The sequence below is a fragment of the Anolis sagrei genome, chromosome 4 (assembly GCF_037176765.1).
Source record: "Anolis sagrei isolate rAnoSag1 chromosome 4, rAnoSag1.mat, whole genome shotgun sequence".
In the NCBI taxonomy this organism is placed as follows: Eukaryota; Metazoa; Chordata; class Lepidosauria; order Squamata; family Dactyloidae; genus Anolis; species Anolis sagrei.
Genome location: NC_090024.1, coordinates 109880949 through 109894830, shown reverse-complemented (window position 1 = coordinate 109894830; position 13882 = coordinate 109880949). Strand labels below are relative to the sequence as shown.

The window sequence follows — 13882 nt, the reverse complement described above, 5'->3', positions numbered from 1 at the left end:
ACTACAGCATAAAAACATTTAAAAACATTAATATGTAACATAAAATCATAAACATAAAATCATAACCATAAAATTATACCAGACTAGGGCAAAGAGCACTGGGAGCCACAATTCAACAACCCAGTTTTGGAGGGCCTCACAATTCCCAATTGTACTCTAGAACAAGACAGTGGAACAGAAGGTTAAATGAAGGTGACAAAGAGCAGACAGTCTGAAATATTTATTTTGCCTTATGGTATTCATTTAGCATTCATTTAGAGGCCAAGATGAAGTACTTTGGCCACATCATGAGAAGAAAGGAAAGCTTAGAGAAGACAATGATGCCGGGGAAAATGGAAGGAAAAAGGAAGAGGGGCTGACCAAGGGCAAAGATGGATGGATGGTATTCTTGAAGTGACTGGATTGATCTTGAAGGAGCTGGAGGTGGTGATGACCGACAGGGAGCTCTGGCGTGGGCTGGTTCATGAAGTCACGAAGAGTCGGAAACAACTGAATGAATGAACAACAACAACAACAATTCATTTAGTCCCTTATTCAGGAAATAAAATCGATATACTGCTGAGAAAGACCTCTACTTCTAAAGCTTCTTGAGATAAAGTTATGGTTGAATCACAGATGGATCATACAGTGTCTTCTGCAGGTCCACAGAATGCTGAAGTGGCAGGCAATGAGGAATCAGAAACCAATGTGGTAGATTTGGTTGTATCTAAAATGCAGGCACTTAACACATATCCCAAAAGTCATTTCTGTGTTCATTGTCTACAGCTGATTATGCAAAAGTCAAGGTTTTCAGTGCAATAAATAAGAGTTTCTGGAGAATTGGCATCCATTTGATTCAACCATGATCTGGAGATGTCAGTTCATTCCCATATGATGTTCCCATGTTTTCATTCTTTCAGAGTTTCTGATTTTTTCCTTCCAAGCACCAACTGCTCTCATCTCTTAAGAATGATGAGGCACAGGGAGCTTCCCCTGGGAAACAGAAGTTTAAGAACCTCCATGAAAGGCGGTGCAGATGGTGCTTAGGTTACTGTCCAATGTTTCTGAGTTAAGAAGCAGACTTCCTCCAGAGAGATCAGAACAACCTTTCCTGCTAGCTGCTTCCTGAAAAGAGGACATGGCAATATTTCTAGCTAGATCAGTCTCTCCATGGGAGGAGGTTGAACAATGTCCCACATTTCAACTCTGGATCCTTCTTTCTCCTGGCGGCTGGGGCTGTAGGTTCCTTGAGTAGCCCGTTTATTAGCTGTTATGATGGAAACTGTGCCTACCAGAAGGAAGATGAGTAACAAGGCCAGTGTTACAGAGCCAATCGAGGTGAAGACATTGGAGGCCACGTCAGTTTTCAACTGGATGGAAGGAAAGAAGGAACAATGTGATTGGCATTGAAGAAGAAAAGGAAAGAAATCTCTTTGATGCAAACATTGTATACCTAAGAGTAGAACTACCAAAAAACTAAGTCCTTCCAGTTGCCATGGCATAAAATTCAATATACTTGCCTGCAGAATGAATGAAGTAATTATTGAACTGTGGAAACAAATGTTTGGATTGTTAGGGGAACAAACAACAACAACAACAACAACCACAATGATGTTACCTGCCTCTCCTCATCCCTTGAGGTGAGGCACAACACAGTTAAAATACATATGCATTTAATATTTTGCATACTTAAACAATAATTTGTTTGAATCAATATCTTCCAAATGTCAAGATTGCAGAAGGAAAAGGAGTTTGAGAGATGAGAGGAGAGAGATGTTCTATAATAGTCAGTGCCTAAATATTTTTTATTTATATGCATCTTAATTTCTGTTTAGTATTAAGATAATGTATTGTCACAAGGCAAGTTGCTTTCTGAAAGTGGTATTTCAAATATTCCCTCTCACTTTTTGCTCACTTCACTTCCATGAAGTGAGTATACACATACTTAATGTGGTAAACATCTGCAGCTTTGTCCAGTGAAAGCACAGTTAGACCTCCACATTTGGTGGGGTAAGGAGCGCAGAGTCCCAAGAAAGGGGAAACCCAAGAATGAAGTATAATTTTTTGCCTGAGTGAACACCTTTTTAACCTTATTTTACCTAAGCGAACCTCTCTGTAGGAATATTTTGGTCCTCCACCAGGAGTCCAATGGAAGTTGACAATAGAATTGTACTGGAGGACCTACAAATGCCTAGTAAAGTGTTCTCTCTAGGGACCTTATCACATTGGCATAAGGATTAGCCACAAATTGTGGTTACATCTCAAATAGATTACTGCAACACGCTCTACATGGGGCTGCCTTTGAAGACAGTTCAGAAACTCCAATTAGTTCAACGGGCAGCAGCCAGGTTACTAACTGGAGCGACATACAGGGAACACCCCCCTGTTATGCCAGCTCCACTGGCTGCCGGTCCATCTCCGAGCCCAATTCAAAGTGCTGGTTTTGACCTATAAAGCTCTATACGGTTCTGGCCCAGCTCACTTGTCCAAATGCATCTGCTTCTACATCCCACCTCATAATTTAAGATCATCCAGGGAGGCCCTGCTCTCGCTTCCGTCAATATTACAAATGCGTCTGGCGGGGGCGGGGGACAGGGCCTTCTCGGCCATGGCCCTCTGCCTATGGAACGCACTCCCATATGAGATAAGATTGACCCCATCCCTCTTGGCCTTTAGAAAAAAATTAAAATCATGGTTTTGTGGCCAGGCTTTTGGACAATAGGCATAAGGAGCACTGTAGCTAGACATGGACTGGAATTACATTATGGCTGAAGAAATTGCGATATTATTTTATGGTTTTATGTATTACTGTTTTAATGATTACTGTTGTATTTAATTGTGATTTTATTATTGTAATTGTTGGGTAGCGGTATTGCATTGCTGTTATATGTAAGCCATCCTATATATATATATATATATATAATTTTTATTCATGATTTTTCATTGACAATAAAAACAGCTTTGAAGTGGGTGGGGGGGGGGGAATGCCTAGCGGTACGGGAAAAGGGAAGGGGGTGAGGGAAGATAGGGGTAAGGAAAGACATTTGCCGGGGGGAGGGGGGGGATGTTCTTCCGTCTCTCACCATATAAGCATATACAGTAAATATTTCTTTACTCTCTTCATTTCCTTGGTAGTGAATTTGTATAACTGAGTTTTATTCTTGTTGTTGATTCTGTTCTATTAACAGAAGTATTTTATTTTCTATTAGCCAACTATTTAAGGGAGTCCAATCCGTCTTCTTCATATGTTTTTTGTGGGCCTCTGTCAATAAGTATGTCAGTATGTCAGCTTATCCATACACATTATGTCAATTTTCTTTATCCATTCTTCTATCTGTGGTCTAGTTTCTTGTTTCCACGACTTCGCACTGCCATAATCATATAGGAAAAGAGCCTGTCTTCATTGATACTTCATTGTATATCTATCATCCCTAGAAGAAAACTTTCAGGTTTGAATAAAATTTTCTTTTTTAGTACTTTTTGGCAAATTTCTAAGATTTCCATCCAATAAGATCTAGCCACTTCACAGGTCCACCACATGTGGGTGAAGGACCCTCTACACTTCCCGCATTTCCAGCACCTATCATTCACATTTTTGTTAAATTTTGCTATTTTATGTGGAGTCATATACCACTGGTAAAACATTTCAATCCAATTCTCTTTAAGATCGTATGCATAGGTATAGTTCATTCTCCTATTCCACATTATTTCCCAGTCCTCTAGCGGTATTGTTCTTCCTATATCCTTTGCCCATTTTATCAAGCAGTTTTTAATCTGATCATGTCACAGGCGAGAACTAGGATGGCCTACCTATGAAGACTGCCTAATGAAAGAAAAGGGAGTTAATAAGCTGAGAACACAAGAAGAACTGTGCAAAAGATTTCCAAAATTGAATTGTTTTCAATATATACAGATTAATGACCACTATACCAAAGAAAACAAAGTAAGATTTGAAGAAAACAACTCAACATGGTTAAAGATCTTTGAAAGTAAAAAAAAAAAAAAAAACAATCACAAAGATTTATAAACAATTATTGGAGTGGAGCACAGAAAATGATCTGATTATATGTAAGCCATCCTGAGTCCCCCTTTGGGGATAGAGAACAGACGGGATAGAAATACTAGAAATAAATACATCAATAAACCCATGAGGTGGCAGAAGTGGGCATGGAGGACTAATCATCTCATGCCTCACATTTACAGCTGGTTTCATCCCATGGAGGGAAGTGTCCGCTGCCCGGTCTTCCCCCATTGCTTCAAAGGCAACATGGACAGCTTTCTGTGTTGCAGCAGCAGCAGCATATGCCACTTGCTCTCCCCTTTCACCGTAGAGCCCGGCCAGAAGTAGATGTGCACCATGTGATGGGCTCCATGGCGAAAGGGGAGAGCAAGCATTGTACGCCAGACAAATTGCCCCATCTGATGAGGTTGTCAGAATCTCCAGATCCTCCAGAGCATGACTCTGGTGGAAGTTGATCAGAGAGTTGCATTGAAGAACCTAGAGATTTCTAGAGAAAATGTATTAAACTGCAAATAATAATCAAATCCAAAAGTTAAACATGCAAATGTGGAGGGGCAATTGTGTAATCCTTCCCTCCCGCACTCAACTTCTGACCTGCTACTTCAGAAAAGGAAAACCATGGAAAGTAGATGTATATGTTATTTTCTTAAGTGCACAAGCATTATAAAACACCAGGAAATTTAACAGCTTAATCACAAAGAAAAGTCACATGTCTCCCAGATTATACCAATTAGCTATGGAGGAAAACTAGAACGTTAAAGAACACAGAAAGTATTTTAATATGATTTTTCTCTACTTCTGTGTGTATCACAAACCATGGAAATGACAAGAAATACCATGAAAAAATATAGCTATTGTAGACAGCAACACCCTGGGAGGATTTTGATAGTCAGGCCAGATTTTGCTTTGGATTTTTTGATATGAATTACTAGTGACAATTGAATCGTCAGAGATGGAACATGTGCTTGGGGCAGAACTTTCAATTCCCAAATGTTTCAAAACAAAAGAACCTAGGAGGTCAAACCCTCAAATATCATTTTCTGAACGCTAAGAAACCAAACCAGACTACCTCCATAGAAGGATCTTGTGAAATGGATCTCTGTAGATATCTTTTGAATGAAACCTCAATATTATTTGACTTTATATCTGTAGGAATTATTCATACCTTTGCATTTACACTCCATTGTCAGAGAGTGATGGGAGAAACACTGAATACATCCTGGAGGTAGGGATTAATATTGTGTGTGTGTGTTCATGTAAACCAAAATAACTGTAATCTTGCTCATGGTATCTCTTTAGGGAGTTCATGATAAACAGAGACTATATTTTCCTTCCATTTATGGTCCCTCTCTGTCTGAAAAAATGGGGGTGGGGTAGCAGTAGTACGGCTGGGTTGTATACTCTCACCCAACCTATTCAACTTGTATGCAGAACACATTGTGTAATGTGCGGGACCTGATGAATGCAAGGCTGGGGTTAAAATTGCTGGAAGAAACATTAACAATCTTAGATATGCAGATGATACCACTTTGATGGCCAAAAGCGAGGAGGAACTAAGGAGCCTTCTGATCAAGGGGAAAGGAGAAAGTGCAAAAGCTGAGTTTCAGTTAAACCCCGGTGGCGCAGTGGGTTAAACCCCTGTGCTAGCAGGACTGAAGACCGACAGGTCGCAGGTTCGAATCCGGGGAGAGGTGGATGAGCTCCCTCTGTCAGCTCCAGCTCCCTAAGCGGGGACATGAGAGAAGCCTCCCAAAAGGAGGATAAAAACATCAAATCATCCGGGTGTCCTCTGGGCAACGTCCTTGCAGATGCCCAATTCTCTCACACCAGAAGCTACTTGCAGTTTCTCAAGTCGCTCCTTACACGACAAAAAAAAGTTAAACATTTAAAAAACCAAGATTATGGCAACAAGACTGAAAAAACCAAGATTATGGCAACTTGGAAATAGAAGGAGAAAATGTGGAGGCAGTGACAAACTTTCTATTTCTAGGTACAAAGATTACTGTAGATGCAGACTGCAGTCAGGAAATCACAAGATGCTTACTTTTTGGGAGGAGAGCAACGACCAATCTCGATAAGATAGCGAAGAGTAGAGACATCACACTGGCATCAAAGATCCACATAGTCCAAGCAATAGTATTGCCTGTAGTAACCTACGGATGTGAGAGCTGAACCATGGGGAAGGCTGAGTGAAAGAAGGAATGCTTTTGAAATGTGGTGCTGGAGGAAAGTTATGAGAGTGCCTTGGACCACGAGAAGATCCAACCCGTCTATACTTCAGGAAATAAAGCCTGACTGCTCTTTGGAGGGAAGGATATTAGAGGCAAAGATGAAGTACTTGGGCCACATAATGAGTAGACAAGCTTAGAGAAGACAATTATGCTGTGGAAAATGGAAGGAAAAAGGAAGAGGGGCCAACCAAGGGCAAGATGGATGGCATCCTTGAAGTGACTGGCTTGACCTTGAAGGAGCTGGGGTGGTGGCGGTGGATAGGGAGCTCTGCGTGGGCTGGTTCATGAAGTCACGAAGAGTCGGAAGCAACTGAACGAATAAACAACACCAGGTTGGGTGAGAGTATAAAACCCTGCCATACGCCTTTCCTAGTCTTGAGCCAATCTGTTGTTCCATGGTCAGTTCTTACTGTTGTTACTTGGTCCTTGTACAGATTCCTCAGGAGAGAGACAAGGTGGCTTGGTATGCCCATACCACTGAGAACTTGCCACAATTTATTATGATCCACACAGTCAAAGGCTTTAGAATAGTCAATGAAACAGAAATAGATATTTTTCTGAAACTTCCTGCCTTTCTCCATTATCCAGCGGATATTGGCAATTTGGTCTCTGATTCCTCTGCCTTTTCTAAACCCAGCTTGTATACCTGGCAACTCTCACTCCATGTATTGCTGGAGTCTTCCTTGCAGGATCTTGAGCATTACCTTACTGGCGTGAGAAATAAGGGCCATTGTATGAAAGTTTGAGCATTCTTTAGCATTTCCCTTTTTTGGTATGGGAATAAACAATAGTGCATGTTATTCTGCCATATTTTCTTAACCATTCGTTAACTCTAGGACTTTATCACACAAAGGTACCAAACCAACATAGGTGCAGGACTGTCACTTATGGTAACAGTTCTTATCACATGACATCGTGTGCAACCCATTGCTGATATGACCCTTTCCTGAGACAAACCCACCCCATCCCCTGCTACTGATGGGCAAAAAGAGCTGTCAATAGACACCAGTTATATCACAGTGCTGCAAAATACCTGGTGCAATTATCTAATATTTTCTGAAATTTCTAATTTGCTTTATTATTATTTTTAGAAGACCAATTTACGAGAAGCTAAACTGCAGGAGGGTGGAGTTATCTTCCTAATAAGAATTAAGGCCATGGAACATGGAATGGTGTGGTATTTCTATGTAACTAGAGAATATTTATTTATTTATTTATTTATTTATTTATTTATTTACTATATTTATATATCGTCCTTCTCAGTTCGCAGACGACTCAGGACGGTTTACAGAGGCAGCAATTCAGTGCCCACAACACCATAAAAACATTTAAAATATTAACATATAATATAAAATCATGACAAAATTAATAAAACATAGATCATTTACATCTCCTAAGTAAACACTTTGTCCAGTCTCGCCATCAGGTAGTCCCAATTTCCTATGTCTGTTACACTGCATTTTCAAACGCTTGCTCAAACAACCAAGTCTTAACCTTTTTCTGAAATGTTAAAAGGGAGGAGGCCAATCTAATGTCCCTAGGAAGGGTGCTCCATAGCCGAGGGGCCACCACTGAGAAGGCCCTGTCTCTCATCCCCGCCAAACGTAATTGCGATGCAGTCGGGATCCAGAGCAGGGCCTCCCCAGATGATCTTAAAGTCCTAGATGGGTCATAAGGGAAGATGCGTTCGGACAGGTAGGTTGGGCCAGAACCGTTTAGGACTTTATAAGCTAAAGACAGCACTTTGAATTGTGCCCGGTAGCAAACTGGCAGCTAGTGGAGCTGGCGTAACAGAGGGGTTGTATGCTCCCTGAGCGCTGCTCCTGTTAGTAATCTGGCTGCCGTACAATATACAACAGAGGAGTTGTGTGCTCTCTGAGCACCACTCCTCTTAGTAATCTGGCTACCATGCGTTGGACCATTTGAAGCTTCCAGGCAGTCTTCAAAGGCAATCCCATGTTAGAGAGAACTGGTACTGAGTGTAACCATCACCCAATGACAGATTTCGTAACTGCAGAGTGCATTGCAGTAGCACCGGGATTGTGGCGCAGCTGGCTGAGTGTCAGCTGCATTAAGATCACACTGACCAAAAGGTCATGAGTTCGAAGCCAGCCCGGGTTGGAGTGGGTTTCCAACCAATTGTGTAGCCTGTTGACGACCTTTGCAACCCGAAAGACAGTTGCATCTGTCAAGTAAGAAAATTAGGTACCACCTTAAAGTGTGGGGAGGCTAAATTAACTAATTTATGAGGCCATAAAAAAGACTCCAGCAAAGCACTCCAGCAAAAAAAAAAAAAAAAGCATGCGGGGAATGCAGAAGTACTTCATCAGTGTCGCAGATGGACGATGAAAGCGACAGCTCCCCTGGTGGCCAGAAAAAGTTAAATAGCCTCTGTGTATGTCTATATATGTTGTATGTCAAAATTGGCATTGAATGTTTGCCATATATGTGTACACTAATCCGCCCTGAGTTCCCTGTGGGGTGAGAAGGGCGGAATATAAATACTGTAAATAAAAATATATATTTTTTTGTCGTGTCAGGAGTGACTCCTGGTGTGAGAGAATTGGCTGTCTGCAAGGACATTGCCCAGGGGACGCCCGGATGATTTGATGTTTTTATCATCCTTGTGGGAGGCTTCTCTCATGTCCCCGCATGAGGAGCTGGAGCTGATAGAGGGAGCTCATCCGCCTCTCCCTGGATTCGAACCTGCGACCTGTCGGTCTTCAGTCCTGCCGGCACAGGGGTTTAACCCACTCTATACAGGATGTAAACAGAGCATGGACTATACTGGAGGTCATCGTCCTGGTAAATTGTTAAGAAATCTGTCATTGGGTGAATGCTTCAGATTGGGTAAAGTCCTACAGCCGGGTTGCAGCTAAACATCAAAAAAACCAAGATTATGGCAACAAGAATGATTGACAACTGGGAAATAGATGGAGAAAACGTGGAGGCCGAGACAGACTTTGTATTTCTAGGCACAAAGATTACTGCAGATGCAGACTGTGGCCAGGAAACCAGAAGACGCTTACTTCTTGGGAGGAGAGCAATGTCCAGTCTCGATAAAATAATAAAGAGTAGAGACATCAAACTGGCAACAAAGATCCGCCTAGTCAAATCCATGGTATTCCCTGTAGTCACCTACGGATGTGAGAGCTGGACCTTAGGGAAGGCTGAGCGAAGGAAGATCGATGCTTTTGAGCTGTGGTGCTGGAGGAAAGTGCTGAGCGTGCCATGGACTGCGAGAAGATCCAACCAGTCCATCCTCCAGGAAATAAAGCCCGGCTGCTCATTGGAGGGAAGGATACTAGAGACAAAGTTGAAGTACTTTGGGCACATCATGAGGAGACAGCAAAGCCTAGAGAAGACAATTATGCTGGGGAAAGTGGAAGGCAAAAGGAAGAGGGGCCGACCAAGGACAAAATGGATGGATGGCATCCTTGAAGTGACTGGACTGACCTTGAAGGAGCTGGGGGTAGTGACGGCCGACAGGGAGCTCTGGCGTGGACTGGTCCATGAAGTCACGAAGAGTCGGAGACGACTGAACGAATGAACAACAACCTACCTCCTATTCCATGTTAGGGAGAACTGGTGCTGAGTGGAAAGCACTGGTCTATAACCATGAATGGCATTCCCACTTGTGCAAAGTAGGCACAATGCACAGAGTGCCAAGCTAAAACCTTTTGATCACCTGGGAAAAGGATTTTACCTTTTTTATATAGGCACTTACTTTTTCTATAACCTCAAAAAGTAATGATAACTATACTGGCATAGCCCACAATACAATACGACACCTTGATATTTTTCTGGCTGGCCTTTTTCTGCAGATGCAACATCTCTTTAGCCACTTAGATTATGGAACTTCCATTGCGATGCTGTCGAGTTGCTAAAGGCAAAGCAAATCAGGACTCTGCTTGGCCACTGCACTGATGGGAAGCTGACAGGGATCACTTCCCAGCTTTTTGAAGGAAGGCAAAGGATAATACTAACATAATGAACAGTTCCCCTTCTGGCCCTTCCTATTCAGGCTGTGCCACAAGCAGCCAGATGGTAAAATTCCTCACATGGATTGCAGAGCTCTCATTTCAGCAGCAGACTCCAATTATGTGAGCAATTCACCAGTGGAGACCTGGTGTTCCCGACAGGGCATACAATAACTGTTGAAACATCCAGTCATTGGAGACAACAGCAACCCCGAGGCACCAGATGCTAAGCAGTGTGGGTTCAAGCCAAACAAACCTCACATAACAGGAAGCACCCGGAGAGGTTATGGGGTGATCTGAATGCTTAACACCAGTTTAAAAGAATGGAAATATAGAAGTCTCGTTTGCGAGTCCACGGCTGCCTAATTCCTTGCCATTACTAAAAGCTCCCTCAGAAAGGAAGTGCTGTTGGCAGAGGTGCCACCACACTTTCCACGCCAAGTAAAATACCAGATGAATTTGGAGGAGAATCTAAACAGCTGTGAGAAACCTTTCCAATAGTCAACAGGGGACTTCATGCATCCCTAAATATTTGCAAAACATAGGCAAAATGCACAAATAAATGGAAGGAAACCCAATTTTGAGTGAGACAGAGTTCTTCAGGCTTACTGTGAAATGATCTATATTGTTGGGGTTCAGTCTGAGTTTGAACTTGAACCTGATTCTCTGTTTGTTCCTCCTGATGCTAAATGAAAATATATTTACTGATGCTAATGGAAATGTACCTTTTGATGCCAATGCTCCTGAAATTAGTGAGGAAGAAACTGCTGTAGGTTTGGAAAATGCCAATGTTCCTGAAATTAGTGAGGAAGGAACTTCTGTAGATTTGGAAAATGAAAGTACCAGTGTTCATGAGAATGTTTCAGAGGGAAGCCTTGATCTTTCCCTCCCTTCTGCACCTGTTAACTGTAATGACAACAGAAGGGGCCAAATTTGGGAAGACAGAAGTAAATCACTCAGTTTGCTTCGATCCTCCCGAATTCAAGAATTAAAAACATTGGCTTCAAAGAAGAAGGGCAGTTCACGGAACCAATTCTTGAGCTTTAATTGCCTTACGCCGGGCTGACTGTCTCAGTTCAGGCATTGTTTCAGAATTGATGAAGACCTTGGCAGTTCTCCCGGTTCCCTGGCCATAGTTTGGGAAGATTTCTAGGATATCAAGTACGGTTAGTGGATTGCTAACAGATTCCAGTATTTCACAGTGAGGCTTTTGGTTTTGTTTTGTCCATTTAAATTCATGTTTGCTGATTTTGCTGTGGCTTTTGACTTGCATTTTCCCTTTATTTTGTAACCATTTTTCTTCAGTAAAAAAGGATTGTTTTTCACAGTCAAGTGTGGTGGATAGTTATCTTAGGGCCTCGTTCCCTGCTCTGGATTGCAACATATATGCACACACCTAGGAACATTATCACACGAGGCTCCTAAAATGGGTTCGGTCATCGCAAACCCATCTTGCTTATAATTATACTGAGTTTTAATGAATTTTCTTTGAGGAAGCTTCAAAACACATTTAGCTAACCATGGCTGTCTTCAGGAGGAGCTTGAAGACATGGCTGTTCCAGTGTGCCTTCCCGGAATAATGATCCCATAGCACTTTGTCCTCCAAAGCACTTTATATTTCTTTAAGTCTGCTCGTATGCCCTTCCACAAACACAAGTATCACTTTTCATTCATGTCCCAGCATTATTTCCAATTTTAACTCTACATTTGCCTTCCCACTGTTTTTAATTATGTGTTGTTTTATTGATAATGTTGTGTATTTTGTTGTCTATGTTTTTTAATTGCTTGTATTGTTGTTATTATTGCTTGTATTGTTGTGTTTGGGCTCGGCCTCATGTAAGCCGCACTGAGTCCCTTGGGGAGATGGTAGTGGGGTACAAATAAATTATTATTATTATTATTATTATTATTATTATCATCATTATTATTACTGCAGGGGTGTTACTCATCCTAATCTGTGCATTCCCCTTTTTGAATATGCCCCCCCCCCCCCATTTTTGTTTTTTTATGTGAGAATTGTGGAAGTTTGAAACTGCATACCTCTGAACTTTGGTGTTTTCAAGGTACTGAAGTACCACCCATTGAACACTTAAAATATTTATTAAAAACTAGCCATCCCCTACCACGCGTTGCTGTGGCCCATATGGGAGGTTTGGCCCAATTCTATCGTTGGTGGGGTTCAGCATGCTCTCTGATTGTAGGTGAACTATAAATCTCAGCAACTACAACTCCCAAATGTCAAGATTCTATTTTCCCCAAACTCCACCAGTGTTCACATTTGGGCATATTGAGTATTTGTGTAAACTTTGGTCCAGATCCATCATTGTTTGAGTCCACAGTGATCTGTGGATGTAGATGAACTACAACTCCAAAACCAAAGGACACTGCCCACCAAACACTTCCAGTATTTTCTGTTGGTCATGGGAGAACTGTGTGCCAAGTTTGGTTCAATTCCATCGTTGGTGGGGTTCAGAACGCTCTTTGATTGTAGGTGAACTATAAATCCCAGCAACTACAACTCCCAAATATCAAGGTCTATTTTCCCCAAACTACATCTGTGTTCACATTTGGGCATATTGAGTATTCGTGTAGAGTTTGGTCCAGATGCATCATTGTTTGAGTCCACAGTGATCTGTGGATGTAGGTGAACTACAACTCCAAAACCAAAGGACACTGCCCACCAAACCCTTCCAGTATTTCCTGTTGGTCATGGGAGAACTGTGTGCCAAGTTTGGTTCAATTCCATCGTTGGTGGGGTTCAGAATGCTTTTTGATTGCAGGTGAACTATAAATCCCAGAAACTACAACTCCCAAATGACAAAATCAATTTTTTTTAGTGAAGGACATACATTGGGTTGTTAGGTGTCTTGTGTCCAAATATGGTGTCAATTCGTCCAGTGGTTTTTGAGTTCTGTTAATCCCACAAACTAACATTACAGTTTTATTTATATAGATAAATGAATATTTTGCAGTTAAAAGTCGTTTCCTATTGCAGAACAGTATTGCCTTGCAAGCAAAGGAAATGTTAAATTAAGACAGGGTGTTCATATTAGTGACTTAGTGAAGCTGTGAAATATCATGTTTTATTGGGGGTTTTTTTTTTAAGGAAGTGATCAGGGAGAAATTGTTAACTTTTGGCTTTGCAACAGAAAGGACAACCTACAACACACATACAATATATGCCACTGGCCCTAAAGTTACAACAAATATGGCTTCAGATCAGCGGCGGCTCAACCCATGACGCAAAGTAAGCATTTGCAGTATAGTTGATTTTGCCCAGGGGCACTCTTGAGGTGCTCTTGGGGGGGAAATAGACCTTGACTTATGCAGGTTGTAGTTATTGGGATGTATAGTTCACCTACAATCAAAGAGCATTCTGAACTCCACCAATGATGGAATTGAACCAAATATGGCACACAGAACTCCCACCGACTAACAGAAAATATATATCAATGATTGGTTTGGGGGGGGGGGGGGCACCAAAATACTGTTTGCTTACCGTTGAAAATTACCTAGGGCCGCCTCTGCTTCAGATTAATTCATGGCAGAAATTGCTTTGAGGACTCTTTGCGGCCCTAAAATGGAATTTGACCATTTTTATAAAATATGCTTTGACACAATTTGTAGATTGATTTGCAGTGAGTTTGTGACATCTGATGGACATTTCATTC

General features: G+C 41.7%; 1 protein-coding gene across 1 annotated transcript in view; it reads right to left on the bottom strand.

Annotated features, from left to right (window-relative positions):
- Positions 1–205: 205 nt before the first annotated feature.
- CRB1 (crumbs cell polarity complex component 1) overlaps positions 206–13882 on the bottom strand; it is a 194330-nt gene continuing 180653 nt past the window's right edge. Inside the window, exon 12 of the mRNA XM_067467567.1 lies at positions 206–1349. Within this exon, the coding sequence (XP_067323668.1) occupies positions 1134–1349 (216 nt within the window). The 3' untranslated portion in view covers positions 206–1133. The remainder of the gene's footprint in view (positions 1350–13882) is intronic.